Source organism: Lepidochelys kempii, chromosome 17 (assembly GCF_965140265.1).
Source record: "Lepidochelys kempii isolate rLepKem1 chromosome 17, rLepKem1.hap2, whole genome shotgun sequence".
Lineage (NCBI taxonomy): Eukaryota > Metazoa > Chordata > Testudines > Cheloniidae > Lepidochelys > Lepidochelys kempii.
The window spans coordinates 5,989,748-6,011,676 of NC_133272.1; the positions used below are offsets into that span (position 1 = coordinate 5,989,748).

General features: G+C 41.6%; 1 protein-coding gene across 1 annotated transcript in view; it reads right to left on the reverse strand.

Moving 5' to 3' along the window:
* Positions 1-11,728: 11,728 nt before the first annotated feature.
* The window catches only part of TBX4 (T-box transcription factor 4), a 51,735-nt gene continuing 41,534 nt past the window's right edge, over positions 11,729-21,929 (reverse strand). Inside the window, exons 6-8 of the mRNA XM_073315563.1 lie at positions 15,011-15,099; positions 14,299-14,540; positions 11,729-12,354 (exon numbers count right to left, since the gene is read on the reverse strand). Of these exons, the coding sequence (XP_073171664.1) occupies positions 11,729-12,354; positions 14,299-14,540; positions 15,011-15,099 (957 nt within the window). The remainder of the gene's footprint in view (positions 12,355-14,298; positions 14,541-15,010; positions 15,100-21,929) is intronic.

The following is a 21,929-nucleotide window of genomic DNA, read 5'->3' on the forward strand; positions in this document are numbered from 1 at the left end:
GTAAAATCTTGCACCACAATGTACAGGCGTGGGTACAGAGACTGAACAGATGGACTGCTGTAAAACAACCATTTAATAAGGCATTAAAATGCCATCGACGTGGACACATTTAAAAAAAAAAGCTAAGAAAATAAATGCCTTTCAAATAATTAGGATCTTATGCCTGAGACTAGCATTGATCTGTGTGCAAAGATTTTCCTGCTGAAATCAGACCAATCTAAGTCTGATTGTGTAAGGAAGGAATTAGTGTGTAAATCGTCTGCTCCTTGAGATTTTTAGTTCTGTTTCCGCTGTACATGACCGTTCATGTAAATGATCATTTTAGACTATCTCCCTCTCCCTGTTTGTTATGGTGTTTTAAAAGACTTTTGGTTTATTATGCCCAAAAAACATTGTTAATTGAATCCCAGATTTTTATCATGACTATGTGAAACAGTTAAATCACTAGCTTTTACTTCCAGTGAATGCGTGAGGATAACAGTCAGTCCAGCAGGCGCAGCCAGGAATAGGAGCAGAGCCTATTTCTGTTCCAGCAAGCGTAGTGTGACTTTACTTTCCCTCAAAGCCATGTACAAACATTGATTTTAAGTTTTAACAATAGTCTGCAAACAAGCTGCTGTGAAAAATAGATCATTCATTTGTACAAATCCACCCATTCAGTATAACAAAGCTTTCTAGGAGCAATTTTCAGCAACTATTAATGCTTGCAAATATGGAAGTATGGCTATAACTTCCCATTCGTGCCACAGTTATTGTTGTAAATATAACCCCAGTTGGCACAGTTCAAAAAGTCTCTGCTATTTAAAAAGAAAAAGATCTGGAAAACAATGAATCCATAATATTTAAATTTTTCAATATATAAAAAATGACCACAATATTTATGTTTAGATAATGACTATGATGCAAGAATATTCTGTAAAGCTGTATTTTGTTTATTGCCTCCAAATAAGTATTTTTATAAATAATAGTAATAAGAAAGTTGAACCCAAAAAAGTACATTTAAGTATGTTAAGGCTGTGGAAGAAGGTAATGCAAAAGTGCTTTAAGGAAAGAGCCTTGGATTATCAGCTTTCACTTTGAATTTCATAGGTTTTATCAGCTTTTATCACAAATGTAGTGTTGCATAAACATTGTTTTTGTTATGTAGTAACCTTGCAGTTCGTGTGTCCATTTTCCGACTTATTAACTTTAAGACTCTTGAAGAAATTAATTAACATAACTTTCATGTTGTAATTCTTACTTTGTGTTTGTCAGTATTTAATAATCAGCAACAAAATAAATGTTTTAAACTTCCGGTTCAGTGTGCTTCCTACTTTTTTAATAACTAAAAGCCATATTACATTCAGGTTCTCTTATATTTAACATATAGAATTGGGTCAGGTGATCGAAGTCCATGTGTAATTTAGTAACCAGTCAAAATAGAAGATGAAACTTGGTCTTTTAAGTTACAGTGTCTTTTATTAAATGACATGGTATGATATGCTTCTGGCACACTTTTTTTTAAAGGTGTGAACAATTACGCTAAGGAAGAATTTCATAGATGGAAACCTTAATTTCTGGATAAGATTCTAAGTTTATCAATAATTGCTCTGGTTGTAAAGATTTGGGCAGAATTTTTAGGGTCCAATGAATTTGCTGTTAAAGTGTTGCTATTTGGCTAGGAGTACATCCCAATTAGTAACCCTTATATCCAAAGCAGTCGCAGTATGTATAGGGCAGTTTTTTCTGAGTCCGTTGTAAATGATTAGTCCAAAAGACTAGCATAAAACTTAGAACTAGTCCCCTGCAGGAGTCGGCTGGAGGAAATTAAAGGATCAACAACATAAGAGAAGCACTGAGGTAGGATTGTTCCAGGCTACAGCCACAGGCTTTCACGTGCACTCAGGAAATTGACTTAATCCAAAACTGAGGATTCAGGCATAAGGATGAGAACGATAAGGAAGGTGATGATTCTAAATCATGTCTCAACATCACAAAATTGTGTAGGGTTTCCGCCCCCACACATTTCTAAAAAGCATGTTTCCTACAGAAAGGTTGAATCTCATCCTTTATAAATTAGCAAAAGCTCCACATAAATGAGAGTTTAAACTCAATAGAGATTAATGAATAATGATGGTTCATTTTCTCCAAAAAGGCACCACTTAGACAGAACTTTGTGCTAATTTAAAAAAAAATGAAGATTTTTAGATTATGCTGTTCTTTCCAAAATCCTGCTGGCAGCTGTGTGCGTGAACAAGATCTACTGGGGCTTGTATCTTGGAATCAGGCAGGGTATTCACTTGAATGTTTTGAGTAAATTCAGATAGCATGAATCTGGCTGTCTTTGGGCCTTGAGTAAGGCTGAAGCTTTTCCAGGGGAGCTAGAAAGACTCACAAAAAGAGAAATGCACCAATCCAAGTTTGGGTTTCAAAATATCTGTTTGAAAGTTGGCATCTGGCATGCTGGTGAAGCACAAAAAGTTGGGAGAGTGAGAAGCCCATAGTGCGTAGAAGAAACCGCAAACCTTCGTTTCAGAAAAGAAGAGAGCAAGTAAATTAAAAAAGGAATCTATCAGGAATGAAGAGCTTATAACATTCAAAACCATTACTGGAAGGAAAACAAACAAATGCTGTGACCGAAACAAGGAGTTTAAAACAAAAATTAACAATATTCAACTGTTTAGATTACACAAGAAGCAGCACAATTAATGGTATTAGAAGTTACAGCCAGCAGGCAAATACTCAGCATGTCTTGAATAAATCAGCTTCTCTAAAGAGAATGGGTTCCTTCTCCAGGTAAGAAATACATGGCATCACTTACACTTGTAATTAACCACCACTGGTTATTCTGCATATGAAACGTTCAACACTTTAGACCTTTATTTTGGGATTTTACTGACCAGGCATGTGTATTCTGAAGGCAAGATGATTGAATACTATAAAAAAGAAACCCAACCATTTCTTTTTAATTGCTAAACTTGCGTTTTTATGTCTTGAGCCCAATCCATCCCTGGTGTCGGTCAACTGTAGTCAGTCAGAATGGCCCATCCTTGCTGTCACCTTTCTTATATAATTAAATATGCTGCCTACTAAATGAAAGATATGGAAGTGAAATATCTTTGTCTGTAAAATGATATGCCATGATACCATCTTGCTAGTGTCAGGGCTGGTCTAGCAAATAAAACAAGGTTATATTTTGGTATAAAGGCAAGAGGGCTACAACTTTTTATAGCAATTAAACATTACCAAGGCATTTGAACAAGAGAATAAATTAAGGAACATCTCCCCAAATCTTTCTTAGTATTTTACCATAGTTGCCTGCACTTCTAAACATTTATTGAAAATATCTATAATACATGAGTATCAATGATAGTACAACTGGCTGGCATTAGCTGTTAGTTAGGCCAGACACAGGAAAAGGATCAGTCAGAGATGGAGATAGTCATAGGACAACAAAAACCATTTTTCCATAATCCTAATGATTATCCAAGTCTCATGTATAGAACTCTGTCCGCTGACATGCAATTCAGCTAGAGTTTGTTAGTAAAAATCTTGGTTAATTTGAGTTCTGCAATTCCAGCATCTATCAGTAAGGAAACTGAACAAGACACGAACTCCAACTGTTTTACTGTGGAAAAAAACAATACAAGGCAACATTTCAAAACAAAAGGAATCTCAAACTGCAGTAAAAGGCAGCAGTAGGGATGATATAACCCCCAAATGGAACATATGCCCAACATGTAATAGCAAAATGAAACCATTATAATATTAGTCTTGCAGGAAAGAGACATGGAAAATACATTGTGGACCAAGTCCTGTTCCCTTTGAAACCAGTTGGAGTTTTTCATTAACTTCAGTGGGACTAGGGTTTGGCTGTTTATCTTTAAAATAGCAACTGAGAATTGGCTAATCGGGTAACAAAGGAGACCAGGAGGAAAGTTGTGTTTTCAACTAGGATTACAGTTACTTCACATTTTCAGAGGCCTATGCTTTTAAATGATCCAGTAGCAATGATTGGGCCTGTAGTTAACTTCTGTGCTTTGTAAGATATGTCATCCATAGTTCATTACATGTTAAAAGACCACTAAGGGTTAAAAGAAGGAAATTTGGAGGGCAGCCCGGAACTGTCAGTGCTGGACCCACAGTAGGTATTGTCTCATGTAGAATGGGGTTCATAAGACCACCTGGTGCTTGAAGACCCTTGCAATGTGTGAACACAACAGAGCAAACTAGGTCCCTGATCCTGCAAAGACTTAAGCACACGCTTTTCACTTTACTTACTGTGTATAGTTCCATTTGATGCTTGACAAGTTTTTTCTTTTCCATTCTAGCTTGTTCCCTGTCATTTTCCTCCTAATTCATTGCCTATATTTTCCTTGATTTTGTTTTAAACAGATGACTCTCCTGCCAGTGGTCCTGATATCACTTTTCGTCTTCAAACAATCCTCACTCACATCTCTGAAGCAGGCATGACGGTATGATTTCCGTTTCACAGATGAGGAACATACGGCAGACCTTAAATGACTTCCTGAAGGCCACAGAAGGGATCCCTGTTAGGTCAGTGCTCAGAAGTTCCTGAATCCCAGTCTTCTGCTTAGACTGCTGGATCATCCCACTCGCTCTCTCTGAAGCCACAGGTCAGATGCACACAAACAGCCGGGTACACATTACTTGTTTCCTTACAGGCCTGGTCTAAACTATGATTTAAAGAGAGCTCCCCATAGGCTTTAACTCAGTCAGTTTAGTACATGTTAAAAAGTCGGTGTGTCTTGTCTCTGCTGGACTAGATGTATTGGTTAACATGGGCCAAGATCACACCTTTAAATCCTAGTCTACACAGGACCACAGAGGGATGGGATACGATATGTAGGATAACTACACTCTTAAGTGAATGCTCATCCCACAGGGAATCTTTGGACTCGAGGATATTCATGTACTGCATAGCACTCATGCTGGCAGCCATCTCTAGGTTCTTTATTTCACACTTCCAGCTTCCTCTCTAGTACATGGAGCTGCAGAAGATTCAAATTTTTCCCACTTAAAGAGACAGTACAGTACACTCTTCCATGATCATTAAACGTTCCTTACCATTTGTTGTGTGCACCAAACATCTCTGTTTTTTCTAAACAGATTTAAGTCAAATCCTAGCCCCACTCTACAACCTACACAACTGACCATGCTTAGGATAGCTCCCCTGGTGCAAGGAGGCGGGGGGAAAAGCTCCCTCTGTTTCCCAGATTGCAGAGCCACTCCAGGGCCACATTGCAGCAGCCTCTGCTGCTTCTGTGTCTCCACTCCACAGCTGGGGAGAACAGCCAGTTATCCTCACCTGCCCCTCCCCTAAATACTCCAGAGCACAGATCCATGGTGTGTGGATCCTCTGTGCAGTGGTTGGGAATTCTCTCCCCTTTCCTGAGCAGTGGAAACACATTGGTTCCACTGCCTTACAGAGACTCTGGCATAATAGGTACAGATACAGGATAACTAGGGTTTGCCCCGTCCCCCCCCCCCTTTTTTTTAAACACATACAATTGCGTACTCTGCTTTCACTGACTGCTTCTGACTCTTAAAATGCTTAGGAAATGTCTATGGTTAATCCCCCCCCCCTTCACATTACAAAGGGAGAAACGTAGAAAAACTACAACTCACTCAAAGGTTTTTTGTAACTATCATGTGCTTTGTTTTAACTGTAAAATGTAAATCTGGTCCTCTTTAGTGATACTGTACAGAAATCTCAGTGGACGTTTTTCCTGCTTCTAACTGGTCTACTTTCTTTCATAATGATAAATGGTTGGGCAGGTGGGGAGGGGGAATCTATCTACTCTTCAAACTGGTTGCTTTTTAAAAGGACAGGAAGGAAGAATGGTGATGCATATAAAACAGAATCTCTGGGCTGCGGCACTGATACTTTTTAACTTCCTGACCTTTGATAGCTCTGGTGAGGAAGCCTTGGACAAAGATGTCTAATCAGCTAAGACAGACACTGTGGTACGTTGGTCTCCTGTTTAAATTGAATTGATTACCAATCCCCACTTCCATTTTCCTCTGTATCTAGTTGCTTAGTAGCTGTCACCTTTACCATTCCATGCTGACTGGTTCACATTACTTTAGATACACAGTGCAAGTTCATCACCTTTCCAGGATGTCTCCTGATTGATTCCTTATGTCTTGTGGAGATCTGCTCTATATTTTCAGGCTGAAATAAGTTGCTTGAGATGTTCTCAGATTTATTCTAGGTGTTCTCCATGAGTTGTAATATTTTTATCAAGGCTTGAGACTACTCTTTTTTGTGCCTTGTGCACTTCTATTATTTTTATTTATATGCAGTAAAATGAGTTAAGTTCAGGGTTTTGCTGTGTGTGTAAACCCCATTAGCAAAAAGACAGATGCAATGAAAATGAGTTACCTGTAATTATACATTACAATGTGTGGTTTTGCCGTTCATCCAAGGCCTTATACCCTGTGCCTTGCATGTCAATGTCCTACTGCGCATCCAAGGGCTACTGCCTCCATGAAAGATATAGGCTTGGACTTGTTGATCAGGCTCTCCAGTATGGCATGAACATAAAAATGAAGTCTATGGGAGCTTTCCCATTGACTTCAATGGAAGAAAGACTGGGCCCTAAGGCTTTTATATCTGCCAAGCGCTTAAAGGCGGGATACTCTCTGGCTGCAAGTTGAAGCTAGACACATTCAGACTGGAAATAAGATGTACATTTTTAAGCGACTAAACCTTGGAACAATTAACTAAGGGACAAGGTAGATTCTGTGTCAATGGCAACTTTTAAATGAACTTTTAAACTTTTTTTTCTTTCAGATACGCTCTCGTTCAAAAGGAACTATGGCCAGTCTTGAACTGGAAGACAGATAGGATGATCACAGTGGTCCCTTCTGGCAATGGACTCCATTAATGTAAGTAGAATTTATTTTTGTTTGGAATATCATATACACCAAAAAACTTGTTGTTCTTTGCCTGTTGTTCTCTATGAAGAGTTTTGTCCAAGGCTTCTTTAACTCCACAAGAGCAGTGTCTAAGGCTTTGTCTACACACAATCTTGGATTGGTTTAATTAAACCAGTTTAGTTAAGACAGTGCATACTCCTATATGGTCACTACAGCTGGTCAAATTCTTTCATTCAAAATGTTTTGACAAAAAATACTTTTTTTTTCAAAATGGAAATTTTTGGGGGAAATGTCTATTTTTTGATTAAATGTTTCAGGCTTTTTGCCAAATCAGTTTTTAGCTAAAAATTGAAATATTGTCATTGCTGAACAGTTTTTTAAAATGCTGTTTTTGTAGATCGATTTTTAGAAAAAAGATTTCATTGTTGTCAACTTTTGTCACTATCAGCTCTAGTGGATACTTGTTTTGATTTGAGTGGGTTATTTGGTTTATCTTAAACGGCTTCCTAATTGACTTAAACTAAACCAAAATAAGCCTGGTTTAAATCACAATAATAGTGTCAGGCTTTTGCATTAATTTAACTAAATAAAACAGTTTAAAAATCACACTTCAAGTTAAATGAGTGCAATTCTCTAGGTATACAATCCCTGAGGCTGAAGATAAATGGCAACCAGATTATGCTGACCCTTTATAGTTCCCACTTCTTAGTCACTTCAGTCCCTTTCCACTTACCTAGTACTCCTCTTATAGCTGGCTATTTGCTTACAATCTTAAAACAAAAAGCAGAACTAGGATGCAAAATCCACCACTAAGCATGAGAGGCGATCCCTAAAGCAGTCAGAAAGGTGGGTTTTAGACTCCCATTTAATTCTTATCTGACTCCACATCTTGATTCTAAAATTGTTCTTTCTAAGAGAGAGACAATGGCTCCTGACTCATTCATGAGAGTGTCTTACTAAGATTAAAGAAAAGGAGTACTTGTGGCACCTTAGAGACTAATAAATTGGTTAGTCTCTAAGGTGCCACAAGTACTCCTTTTCTTTTTGCGAATACAGACTAACATGGCTGTTACTCTGAAACCTGTTACTAAGATTAATATACATTCTTTATTGAATGGGACCCTTTGTCTTAGGGTTCCCAATGTTCCCCCTTTTTAATAAAGTGACACTGTAGCTTGTTGAGGGGAGATAAATTTTAAATCCTTACTTTCTTCACCAGCAAGTTGGCCAGGTTGCGATTTCCCTGAAATCTTCAAGCACTCTTAGAGCTCCATCCAGCAAAGTCTGAGTACTTTCTTCCCACTGGGCATTCAAACTAATTCAGCATGTTATAGGAGGTACTGAGCACTTCCCTGGATCAGGCCCTTATTTTCTAAAATTGTCATCTCAAGCTGTTCAAAGACCAGTGGGGAATCTCGACTGGCTAATGAAGAGATGACTTTTTCTCCTAATGGAATGTTCCACTCTAACCATCCCACCAGGGGAGTTTTCGTCTTCAAAAGAAATATTTTTTCCTATACAAGCTGCAAAAAGAATTATTTAATGACATCATAAATTAAGACAGAGAGGCCCAAATATTCCAAACTGTAGAGAGGCATTTGAGCCTGGAAAAAAACATTGTGTGTATATGCCAAAAACACCCAGTTATTCCAGCTTCAGGCCTCTGTCAAGTATGTGAGCTGCCAGTGATCCCAGACTAGTGGTTTTTTTGGCATGAATTAATTTTAGCTTGTTTAATTTCTGGTGTTTGTATTAATCTGTAGACTAAGTAAGTAAGACTAATGTATTTAGAGTGAGGGCCAAATTCAGAGTTGGCATAAGTACTATTCAAGGCAGCGGAGCTCAGCCCAACTTGCTTCAGTGTCACATTTGGACCCCAACCTTTACAAAAATGTACTTCCACTGATGGTAATGGGAGTTATGCATAGGTTCTTAATGTCTCAATGGAAAACAGACATATCCAGCTTTTTCCCAACCCCTCTCAATGTTTGCTTTAATGGAAGCCCCTACACAAGAAGTCTGAAAGCATTACTTCCACATTGTGCTCATCTTTCAAATATTGCAGGACTTTTCAACCTTAGGTTAATCTTGTACCCCATTCCCCAGCAGAGTAGCACACTGATAGGGCTATGTATGCAAATCCCTTGAAACAAGCCACAGTGCATTGAATGTAACTGGTTTTAAAATGGAAAGGACAACTGTTCAGGGGAAGGGGTACTATTCCTACCAAAAGAAAAGGGGATTATTTATATATTTATATATATATAATATATTTGTAAAACAGGCAAAAGAATCCAGAGTAGCTGGTCACCGGGACTGTAGGCTCCTGGGCCCCATAAATTTTAGGAAGTGGTTGCAGCACCAGTCTCTTCTAGTGTTGACTCAGTGTCACTATGACAAATGAAAATGTACACTTCAGCCTCTGTCCAGTGACACCTCCGTTACCGTTTTCCCCCTTAAGTCTTGGGATGTTGCTTTTAATTATAAATGCCCTTCAGACATGTAAAGATACACCATTTTGGTGCTTTCATTTTGCATGTAGGGTAAGGATTCTTCTCCTCCTCAACATGAGTGCTTTGCAGCATGGTCTATCACTGTCAACTCTTTGTTTCTAGAGCTTGAGTGTCTCAATTTAAAAAAAAATGACAAAAAACCTTGAAATAGGCATTTAAAATATTACTGAGAGGCTGAGAGCTGGTAAAGGTCAAGTATGCAGCCTGGGAAAGAGTAAGATTTATATTACGACAGAGGGAAAGATCAGATGTCCAATGACTTACCACAGCACATTTTATACCAATTATTGAAATGCACCCAGAGACAGTTTATAGTAATAAAATGGCTTTATGTTCTGATATGTAAAATTAAATGTCCATGCTATGTAACAAAACATTTAAAAATTCCACACCACCTGTATCTAATGTGGTTTCATCTGTGTTATATATGTCTTTTGTCTAACGAATTCTTAGTTTTTACAGCAAGTGTGTAATTAAAAAAATCTTAAATAGATGTCTTTCAAAAAAAAAAAAAACCCCTCGCAACATTCATTTTTATTAAGTATTTCATTTGTAAAAAGCAAAGCTGAATTGGACAGGTGGCCTGCATTTGTGATATATATTTTTTTAATATATATATATATATATATATAAATAGCTATTCAGCATGCAAAAATTGTAGTGATTTCCCAAATCTGATTACAAAGTCCACACATACTGTCTCTTGAATGGGATATGAATGTCCTGGCTAAAAATAACCTTCACTTCAGTGCCCTTGGGCTTGTCTAGCTTAAACATCATCTTCATCAATCTCTCCTCATTGGAATGGATTCAGCAAAGAGCAGAAATGACTTCAATTTTTTATATATATATTTTTTTGCCCTCCACCTATTCATTGACTGCTTGGCAAACAGGACAAAATTATTAATGGCTAAAGGCCAAATTCTGTACTGTTTAATTGAACCAAACTCCCACTATTATTTCTATGTATCCTTCTATTTGTTCTACAGTAACAGCTGGTGGTCCTGCATTGGACTGGAGAATTAATGTGCTCTATGTACATAGGTTTCAGAGTAGCAGCCGTGTTAATCCGTATTCGCAAAAAGAAAAGGAGTACTTGTGGCACCTTAGAGACGAACAAATTTAACGAGTTTTTTCATGAAGTTGATAGATTTCTACTCCATACGGCTAAATTCAGTGCCTTGCATAATGACAGGTTTCAGAGTTGGTCTCTAAGGTGCCACAAGTACTCCTTTTCTTTCTATATACATAGAGGAAGATGCAATTCCTTCCCAACAAAACTATTCAATTGCAATTAGTGGGAGTTTTGTTTAATAAAGAATGCAGAATTTCCCCCCTAAGTGTCCATTTCTCATAATGGCTGGGTTTTTGTTCGTTTAGATGAATGGATGGATGAATTCTTGCAGGCCTTTGATCATTGAAGGCGGTATCCTTCTATTTGTCATCTGGAAATAATTCCACCGTAAAAATATTAGCAACAAATATATTGGTCACAGCTTTTCACACCTCCACTGATACTTTTGTCCATTGCAAAATCTGACAACTTTAATTAAAAAAGACACTAAGTGTTGGGAAAAAAAAATTGGTCCACTGTCTCCATCATCCTTGAAACAACTCCCTTCAGTTCAGTGCAAAGAAAATGTGTATTTAGGGCCTATTACACTGTGAAATAGTATCCCCCATTTCTAGAGCCATTTAAAACTAGACAGGACAAATCTCAAGCCATTATACTGCAAGGAATCAGTATGGTGCAGTGTCTGGGAGAAACGGAACCAGGCATCAGATGACATGGGCAAGTCACTTCACTGAGATTCTGCTTGCCTGGCTATAAACTGGCTGATAATGCTTATCCACTGCTGAGGATAGAAAAAGAAACAATCCTAGATGAAAAGAGCTCTGACTTACAGACGTTGGACTATATGCTCTTTTGTCTTAGTTTTTGTGGCTCATGAAGTCATAGAGCCATAACAATTAAAGGGTAATAATTTCCCCCAAAATCTGCTGTTTTAAACAAAGAAAAAGGACCAGCCATCACATTTTAGTCATTCGGATGGTTCTTAGGGGCCAGTAGGACTGAATTAATTTAGAAAAGATTGGTGAATCCAGGCCATTGATCCGAGAGTTACTTTGTACAGAATTGTTATTTCCATTGAATTGTATGTGTGTAAAGATACAAATGCCTCATACACACACACTCTCACACACACACACACACACCCCCTTTGGAAATGTACATGTGTGTAGGTTTCACTGAAGTGCAAGTTACCCACAGGAATTAACACTGAAGTAACATTGTTCAGGAGCAGTAAAACTAGCTGTTTTGTTCCTTAGAATCATCCATCAGTCCAGTTTTCCACAGTCCCCATTCCTGAATGGTATGGTAATGAAGATTCCCTCGAGAGTGAAAAGCTTTGTGAGTACAGAAATTCGTTTGCTGTGTTTAAGTGCGGAGATGGGGGCTTCCTCTCGCAAACAGATGGGTGCACTCTTTCCCTCGGGAAGGATGAGGGAGGAACTCGCTCCCGAACCTGAGACTGTGACAGTTGATTGTAGACACTGAAGGGACTATTACCTGGTGGTTGTGAGCTTTGACTTGTGATAGAGGGGAGTCTTGGCATCATGGTGGTGGTAGTAAAATGAGCAGGGAAAGGCTGATAAGGCACAGTTTCCATTGTCTGAACACTGTAGCTGGTGTAAGGTGCAACAGAAGTCCACATATTGCAGCTCAAAGGGGGAGGGGGAGGAGGTGGCAAGTCATCGACTGTTGAGACACCTGCAATTTCAGCCCCAGAACCTGAGTACATACAAGCTTCCCTAGGTGTCACCTCACTGCAATAGGAAGGGCTTAACATTTGCTGGTCATATGGAGGTGGCGAACGAAAATAATGATCTTCTCCTACAGAAGAGGAGGCTTCCAGATAGGAGCGTTTGCAGGGCAGGTCTAAATGCCGAGCACTTTCTGTGAACAAAGAAATAAGCATTTAGGGAAAGGGTGCCTGTGTAACAGCATTTAACATTACATTGTCAAGCCCTCGGAAAGCTTATGGATTCTCCTTAAAAGTATGTGAATCTTACAATCATTTTACTGGGTTACTTGCATTGTTATTCAGGCTAATCCAGTTAAGCTACTTCATTTTGAAAAACAATATTTAATATTAAAAAGGCATTACACTGTTAATTTAGTCTAATCCAATCAGCCTTAAAGCATTTTTTGGCTACGTTTATCAGCTTAAATAAATGACCTGGGCTACTACTTTTACAGCTAGAGATTACTTTTCATTCATCCAGATAACTGAGGACCACGACTCTTCTGACAAATTCAAGAAGTCTTTTAAAATGTCTTATCGCAACCTTTCTTCCTGTCCTCACAAAAATTACTATACATTTACCAGGTATTCATGACAAGGGCTGCAGAAATATTTCAAGATAAAACCAAGGGAGAGTGCTCTGGTAAGGATTTCTGCTATGTGCTGGAGAAGCTGTCTCCTTTCAATGGACTTTGAGTGCTGCGTATGTGGTTTACCAGCATTCTATCATTAGGAACTATTATTTACTGTAGGAGAAGCAGCAACTCTCCCAGCAGATATTAAAGTTTTGCATTGCAGTTCTTATTACCTGTGTCTTTAACTTTTCACCAAGGCTGAGATTAATTAGCAGCAAATGAGACATGGTAGTATAAGGATTTTTCTCTGCAAAGCCCTTCCATTTAGCTTAAAAACAAAAGAATCTGACATGATCCCATCTGATACTGGTCTGAAGGGAGCAGTGTGTACTTAAAGGCTGGTTACATTTAAAAGCTGGCTCAGCAGGCAAAGAAAATGTCTACAGCTAGCTCCTGTAATCAAAAATAGACCACCATTAACAAACTTACTAAAGGCTTGATTCTGAAAAGTGCCGAGCACTTACAACTAACTCCCAGTAATCTCAATGGCAGTTGGAGGAGCTCAGCCCATTTCAGGATCAGGCCTCAGTTGAATAAACTTTCTGATTAAGAATATAAATAGACATATGTAACTGTTGTTTAATTTACCAACATACTCTCAGTCCTTTAGACACATGCCATGATGATCCGCTTTGCTTGCTTGCTCTATTTTAGGGCCTGAGTCTGTCTTTTTTTTTTTTTTTGGACTACAGTAAGTAGAGTAATAAGCACTACTCTCAATAGCGTTTGCAGGATCAGGACTTAGAGCTAATCTCCAGCCCTCTGGAATCAGCAGAAAGACTTGCACTGATTCCAGTGGGCTTTGGATCAGGCCCTTCACCTGCTCTTCAAGGTGGCAAATGTGAGTTTGTAAAGCACCATAACCACTGTGGCACTATAGACATGATACATAATAAATCACTGATGGCAAAATCCTGTCACCTTTCTGATGACCTGAACTTTATTCCATGAGGAGTACTGGGTTTGTTTCAGTGAGACTATTCACACGTACTACTCAGTGTGAGTAAAGGTGGTAGAGTTGAGCCTCTAGTGTGTCATAAGAGTTGTTTCTAGAGTCTCCTTTCTTATAAAATTGGTGCACTTCATTGAACACATTTAAAGTGCATAGACAAATGGCACAGATTTAGAGTATAAATGGATTTGCTTGTAGGCTATATTTTGAGCTCCGATAATTTAGTACTTGAATTTCCTACATTAAAAAATTGCATCATGAATGTAGACTTCCAAAATATCACTTCCCTTAGCATCTTAACATTGTTTTCAGGGCCTGAATATTCTGGCAAACCACTGAGCATTCATAACTTGCAATGAAGGCAGCAGGTGCAGCGCACCTTGAAGGATTGTGCTCAAAATACTATCCAATCAGAAGTGCTTTGCAATAGACCAGCACAGCTCTCCTGGCCCTGGAGAGACAGGAAAAGGTGCCAAGTATATGGAGGAAGATCTGTAAAGGTCTGTTACCTCTTCTTTTCAGGCAGTGATAAAAGAGCCCTGAATCTCTCTGTGCTGTGAAGGTGTTGAGTGGTAGATCTTGAGTATCCGAAGCAGCAAACGGCATGTGAGCACCATTCTCATATTGATAATGCTGAAGGGTCTGGTGATTCCCATGGAGTGGGTTGACATCTGTTTTTGTTGAAAGCTGGCCATGAGTGGAAACCAACCTCTGCCTCATGATGCTTTTGGAAATCACTGGATATTCTTTGCTGCAGGAGAGAAAAGTTATTTACTAGTTAGACAGCAGTCAGCCCTTGCAGGACAAAACGCTACTACTTTAGCATTCCGATAGCACCTTGCAGCCAAGGATTTCAAGGCACTTTACTTAAAAAAAAGAATTAACTGAGTTTCACAACCACTCTGTGGTGGTAGGTGAGTATTATAACAACTGTATCACAGCTTGAGCCACAGAAAAGTTGAGAATTGTGCAAATGGGCGGCTGAGTTAGGCTTAGAACCCTGGAGCCCCTTGCTCCTAATCATAAGCCCACATTTGCTCTCCCAAAGTCCTGTTACCATATATTATTGGATTGGAACACACACACAAATCCCACTGAATGCAAACACATACTGCATTGAATACATACAGACACATTGCATCAAAGCTCTCTGGCTGCAGCTGTTAGAACCATATACTGTATTCTAAACAGCTGCCATCTCATTGCTCTTTTTATCCACACCTTTGTAGCCGGGCCACACGCAAATCACTGTCATCACTTCCCCGGAATCCCTTGGCAAATGGGTTGTTTTCAATTTTCAGCTGGGTTATCTTTAAAAGAATGAAACAAAAAAGGAGTCAGTTAATAGTGTATCAGAACCACATGTATGGTTGTGGGACTAGGTTTGTAGATCTGAAAAGATACGTGTAAAAAAGCAGCATCCAGTGGCGTTCAGTGGCTATTTCCTGCACCGCTTCAGTCACCTAAAGATGCTATGGCAGAAGAGGCTGGATTAGTTGAAAGTTAGAGGGGCCTGAGCTGCAAAGTTTGGTTCTGGAGCTGAACTTTCCCCAAAGGCCTTTCTCCCCACCCCCCTTCCCCAGGGTTGAAGGCAGATAGTTTGGGCTTGAGATTAGGGCACAGTTAGCACCTGACCTCAGTTAGGACTGACTGTTTTTATTCAGTGACCATCCCCCCTGCTCCCCACTCCCTGACCACCCCCAGGACTCCCACCCCTATCCAATCTCCCCTGTTCCACACCCCCTGACTATCCAACCCTCCCTGCTCTCCCCACCCCACATTACCTGTGGGGTGGGGGAAAGGAGGGCTCAGTCCTTTCCCTGCTCGTTTGGCTGCTCTCCCTGGCAGTCGGGCAGGGCTCGCTCCCTGTCTGGGTTTGGCTGCTGGGGACAGAGACCAAGCATGCTGGAGGTGGACGGGGGCCCTGGCTTGCTCTGCCCCTGTCCCCGGCAGCAGGGCCCAGGCCTCTTGACCGTCCCCGACCTCCCCCTGACCTTGCTGCCCTGGGCACCCAGTCTGGCCGCGCTATAACCGTGCTGCCCGGCCGGAGCTGCAGCCACGCTGCCCAGGTACTCAGGGAACTGTGACTGCGAGGGGCTAGTCTCCACCATGGTGCCGGGGAGTTGGGCTGGCTCCTCTGCAAGCCTGTCCTGACCCCGCTCCCTGGCAGGAGCTTGGGGGCCAGAGGGAAGGGTCCTGTGGGCTGGATGTGGCCCGCAGGTCGTAGTTTGCCCCCCTCTGTTCTAGCCACTTCCCTTATGGCTGAGAAGAATTACTACTGCTTTATAGTGGCTGTTATCCAGAAATAGGCTAGCCTTCTCCAGAGACTAAGTCCACCACAGTGATCCAAACCCCTCAGCCTGAGATCCATTTCTATAACTTCATGAAAATTTTGCAAAAAATAAAAAACACAAACTAGAGGAAGTTATGGGGCCTGGTGTAAAATTTCATTTAAAAATATTCCACTCCAATAAAAACACAAGTAAACAAGCCACATCTCTCATCCCCCCCACCCTCCGCAAACACACACATGAAATTAAAACCGCACCCAAGCAAAGTCATAGGAAAGAGTGTTGTGCTGCAGGGTCGTCTCTAAACTACAGTCTCTTTTAACACGTTTTTTATGAAGAGATGGCGGGAAGGGCTTCAGACGCTGGGAAATTTCACATTAACACTCAGAGCAAATCCATTAAATCCCCTTAAGCCCTTAGTAATCACTTTATTTAATGTGTCTCCTTTATAAACGGTATGTACACAGAAATCACTTCACCCAACATGTTATGCAAATACGCAGCAACATACCCTGCTATCTAACAAGTGCACAGCACCGCTACCCAACCGCTGAGTGACGAAGAGCTACATCAGGAAGAGTTTATGGAGACAGACTAGAGCTACCAAAGGTGCTCACTCTTTCCCTCTATCTTTGCAAACAGTGCTATGGAATCTTTAAGGCTCAGAAATGATCAGGCACTCAGTTTTACTGCTGAAGAAAGAGGGCATCTCCCCCAGCACAGGGCCGGGCCAAGCCCACCTCTGGGGAAAGGCACACAGACATCCACAGATGAAGGTCAGAAGGGACCATTAGGGTCATCTCCGCTGCCGTCACACAGGCCTTAAACGTTCACTTGGTAATTTCTGCATCAAGCAGAGTGTAGCTGCACTAGAGTCTATCTTTAAGCCAGACAGCTGAGTGAAAGACTTCAAGGGATTGCACTTCCACCAGCTCTGTCTTCCCACGTAATTTGTTCTAATGGTGTTTCAGTAGCTATGGCGTCACCAAACCTAATTCTTACAGCACCTGGCGTTTTCCTTGGTGACCCCTCAGGGCCCCATTCAGGCTTAAACTCACACTTGATGATGATAAACTCCGGGTGATACAGCCAACCTTGTACACCGAAGCAGTTGCACTGTGCAGTCTTGTGTCTGATGGTAGTTGTTTGGCTCAGCGCCTCTATGAGTTACAGTGATTGCATGGACTTTTAGAAAACCACCACAATCCACATCGTTCAGCTTTTTCAGGCAGGAGCACTACAAATTCTACACAAGCTGTTTTTTGCTCCGGTTGCTATAACCATGCGCAAGTAGATGGAGGCTTTTCAGTTCATGAAGGCATGCTTCTGCCCCCCTGTATTTCAACTTAATTAAAAATGATCATAACCTGGATTTGCCGAAGATATTCGTGAAAACAAGGCTTTGATGAAAAAAACTCAGCCAGCCTTGGAGCTGTTAAACCCGGAATGATGCTATTGCCTTCCCTGGGTTTACACCATTGTAATGTGGGGAACACACAAAAAAAACCCCTTAGCCTTATGGTGCAGAGCTAAAAATAGTAGTGTAGATGTTTGGACTGATTTCGGAGACCCAGTGAGCAGGGAAGGGCTCAGAGCCTTGGCTCTAGGTCAAGCCCCAACACCTATACTGCTGTTGCAAGGGTGAATCAGTTGACCTGCCACGGAGGGGGGCGGGGGTTTGAAAATTTTACCCGTAGTCTGAGCAGAGAGGAGTTTGCCCCAAAGTCATCTGGCAGTAACTTTCATGCCAGTACCTTAAATGTTTCCTCAAGGAACAATAAAACTCCTTATACAACACACAGCTAGCAGCCTTGTGTGCGCACGCCCGCATCTAGCGGGTCATGCGAAGAAGGATGCTTTGCATGGGAAAGAGCTTTTAATAACTTTCCTACTGATTTGAAGCAGCCCCTGGAGCAATGACACTCAAACCACTTTGGTTAATACCAACTTTAAGTGGCTCTGAAGACGTGGGGGCAGCAAACATGTCAAAGAAATGTGTGTTTTAAAAACTGAAACCCATCCCTATAAAACAATGGTAAAGGGCCTGGGCCTGCTGCTGCGTCAATGGCGCAACTCCCAGTGACTTCAGCAGGAGTAAGGTAGAGCTCATCTCCAGGTTTACTGCACCATCCCCGGCCTCAGGAGCTCCTCTCTTGTGGATCACATGTAACATGATACCAAGGAAATAAAAATATTTAAGCAATAGAGACTGAATGCTAAACAACTGTGAATTACAAGGCTATAAAGCTTTCGTCAGTGATGTCCTCACTCGCATTAGGGCTTGCAGTTCACACCTGCTAGTTGGTCTTTCTATATTTCCTCCTCTTGCCTGCGCCCACACAGAACACTTGAATCTTATCAGGGTTTTTCCCACCCTCCTTTAATTTTTCTGCTCCCGTCATCTATGTTCTTGGATTCTCTGGCTGTCTCCTAACTTTTCCCTCTTGTAATAAAGTTCAGTCTCCTCATCAAGTTTCCCTACAAATCTCTACATTCATTTACTCTCCCCGCCCCTGCTCTCTCAATTCTCTTGCTTTTGTGCACGCTTTGTTTCTTCCTGCTAGTCACCCTGAAGCTCATAGGGGTGGCCTTCCAAGTCCCTCCTTAAGCCACACTGTTCTTGTGCCTGGTCCTTCAGTTTTTGCCTTCTGCTGGTTAACGTTGTCAGCTCCCTGGGGAAGAGACCCTGTTTACTGCTATTGTCTTTATCAAACCCAATGTACATCTCAAATGTTATGGCAACAATGGGCCACCGTGGTGGAATCTTTGCCACATGCTCAGGTGAAAGGCACCAACCTTTGGAAAATAACTATTCTCACGGGTTGCTTTCTCTGACGCAGCCTGCCTAGCCTCATCTCTTCCAGGCCCTTCCCCTCAGCTCCTCCAAACACATAGTAACAACTGTATTCTCGTCCTCTTCTTCCCACCCACTGAAAACTGATATTTAAAATAACTACCACCAGATTATTTATCAGAATACTGACGCAGGGGCTCTGGAAGTGGGCATAATGCATCTCTTCCCAAAGGGTATGTGCAGGCACCCCCAGCACACACATTACCCCCTCTTTGATGCCAACTTTATACAACTCTAAGAAATACCCTAGACAGACAGATGGGCCTGAGTTAATTTGCTGTTATGGTAACACAAGACCAACACTCAACCTCTTGTCCCCATGCATTTGATTGGAAATGAACATATGAATAATTTCCAGGTGGAGGGAGTGACAATGTGCAAAGGCTATTGCTGGTGTGAAGGGAGCGTACACATATACCGCAGCCCCGAACTCCAGCCAGTCCTACCATGTACTCGCTCTCTCTCTGCCATGAGGCAGAATCCAGGTAGCCAGCTCCCACCCTGCTGTTGGCTGGCTAAGGGTTTTCTGGCAAGACCATCCAGCATTTGGCTCTTTCAAATAATTGCCAAAAACGTTACGCTAATTAGCACCTGTACTTTCAATAACGGTTTAAAAATTATCCCTTACCAAACAGAACGAAGATTATAAAAGAGCTTCTCTCCCCCAGCATAATGGATTGGCTGGTATTTGTAATCAAAGAAGGGATATGTCAGTCCATGAAAGTAGCCAGCATCGGATGCCACTTTCAATAGCTGTCAGGATCTGCTCTATGCAGACTGTAAACTGAGCCTAGCATGATATTATTGGCTCCATTTTGGATGGAGTCAGTGCTCTCTTTTTCCCTGCTTTGATTCACTAGTAGATTCTTTAGTAGCCTAACAGCCATCTGAGGAACCACAAGACGCTTAGGGCCTTGCCTGCCTTCCCCCTCAACAGACCAACATGAAGCCACGTAAGGCTTAATTTAATTTCTTTGCTGCTGTAACATGCAGCCTGACTTGGTTCTGCTTCCGTCACAACACATTTTTAAACAAGCCCCTTTTGGCAGCAGAAATAATATTTTCCATTGTGTTCCTGTTATTCTTTTTCTTCAAAGTCATTTGAGACTACTGTTAGGTAGAGACACATGGGAGCTCACATATTAATGCTTTGGGGTTGAAAGTTCCCCCCACTTCAGTGCAAAACCTTTGGCACGTAGGGTGAAATCCTGGCCCCACTGAAGTGGACGGGAGTATTGCCACTGACTTCAACAGAACCAGGCTTTCACCCCTGCCTGCAGCTGCCTCAAAAGGGAAGTTTGGGGTAAATATACCAAGAAAGCTCTACTGCCTAGACCTGTGTGTGGGCGGCGTGGAGCTGGGGATTTTACTCAGTGTTGTTATGCTCATTTCAACTTCATATTCAACTGTGAAATCAAGTTCTTGATTCTCTTTCAGAGAAGCTGCCGTTATTAATAAGTGCACCTCAGGCTAGCTGAATATTTCTTAAGCCAAGGAGGTTGGCAATTGGCTGAAATCTGGAAAACAGACTTTTAAAAAGAGGATGTGCAATTCCTGTGGTTCCGGGGGTTTCATGATCTATACCAGAAAGGTTGCTTTTCTAATGAAGAATGTATTATTTAGTTAGCACGGTGGGGTTTTGCTCAAGGCCACACACTGAGTCCATGGCAGAGCAGAGATTAGATCCCAGAAGTCGCTGGCTCCTAGTCCTCTCATGCTGCTGTGCAGCAGGTCTGCACTACCTAGGCTCTGGGGGTCGTCAGGTTAAAATCCAGGCAGTGCCAGGTAGCCCTTTATCCTTGTTGGAAGGCACATGGAGTTCTATTTGTTTTACTCTGTCATGACGGTCACTGGCATGGGCGGAGAAGGTCAGATTTTCAAAAGAGCTCAGCTCTCCGCAGCTGTGCTAGTTCTCCATATAACTGCTACAGGCTGAGTTCTTTTGAAAATCTGGCCACAAAGATCCCTTGGCTCCTAACAGTTGGTCCTGGTGAATTTACCTCCAGCCACATCACTATGTTGTGTGCTGTACAGCCGTTAGCTACCAGCCTTCCCCCTCAGAAGTGGCTGCATGTCAGTTATATTGTAAGTATCACATTTATGAAGCACATAGGGCTCCTTCAGGAGGAAAGGCGCTACTGATGTAAAATATTACGAGTAGCTATTAAACAAGCTCTTCAGTGTGTTTCTGGTTAACCGTGTTTGGGCTACTGGTCATTTCACATTTACAGTCACAGGTTGGTAGCTAGGATCCATATTAGCGTTCAGCTAAGGCTCTCTTTTGCCCGTTTTACTTTGACACACACAGCCATGTTTCCATTGTGATTCTTTGCCCTGGCTCAGTAACTGCATAGGAGTCCGGCCTTCAAATGCAAAATAAAACTGACTCCTACTCCTATGAGGAAAAGATTTAAACAGACCAAAGGGGAGGAGGCATGGTTGGGGCAATCTCCTTCTGTAGGAGGAGTCTATATCTTGATGTACAGTGCAGATTTTACATTCACTGACACAGGCAGGCCTTTAACAAAACTCAGTTCAGCCTAATACATCCCTCTGGAGGGAGACAAGTATCCTCATCTCTATTTTACAGATAGGAAAATTATAGCATAAAAGCAGCAAATCGCTAGCAGAGCTCGGAATAGAACCTAGGAGGCCGAATTCCCAGCCCCCGCTCTTGCTCCTGCACGCACTGCTGAGAGCCGTGGGAAGGTGGCAGCTGACTGGCTGCGCCGTTGTCTAGCCGGCCTGGTGATTACAAAGTCTCAAAATCTGTTGCCTCCTCCCCCTTTGTTTTGGTGGCCTTGTCGGGAGAGGAGACCGCCTCAGATAACCAATCACGCGTCTGCCCCAGCGTTCTTTCCCCATTAGCACTGCCTCTGCCCAGGTTACAAACGCAACAAGGCCCCCTGGACGTGCATTCCTGGTGCTGCAGGAAAACCTGTTTGAACGAATGTGCTAGGAATGACAGGGCCGTTTGTGTAAGAATATGATCCCC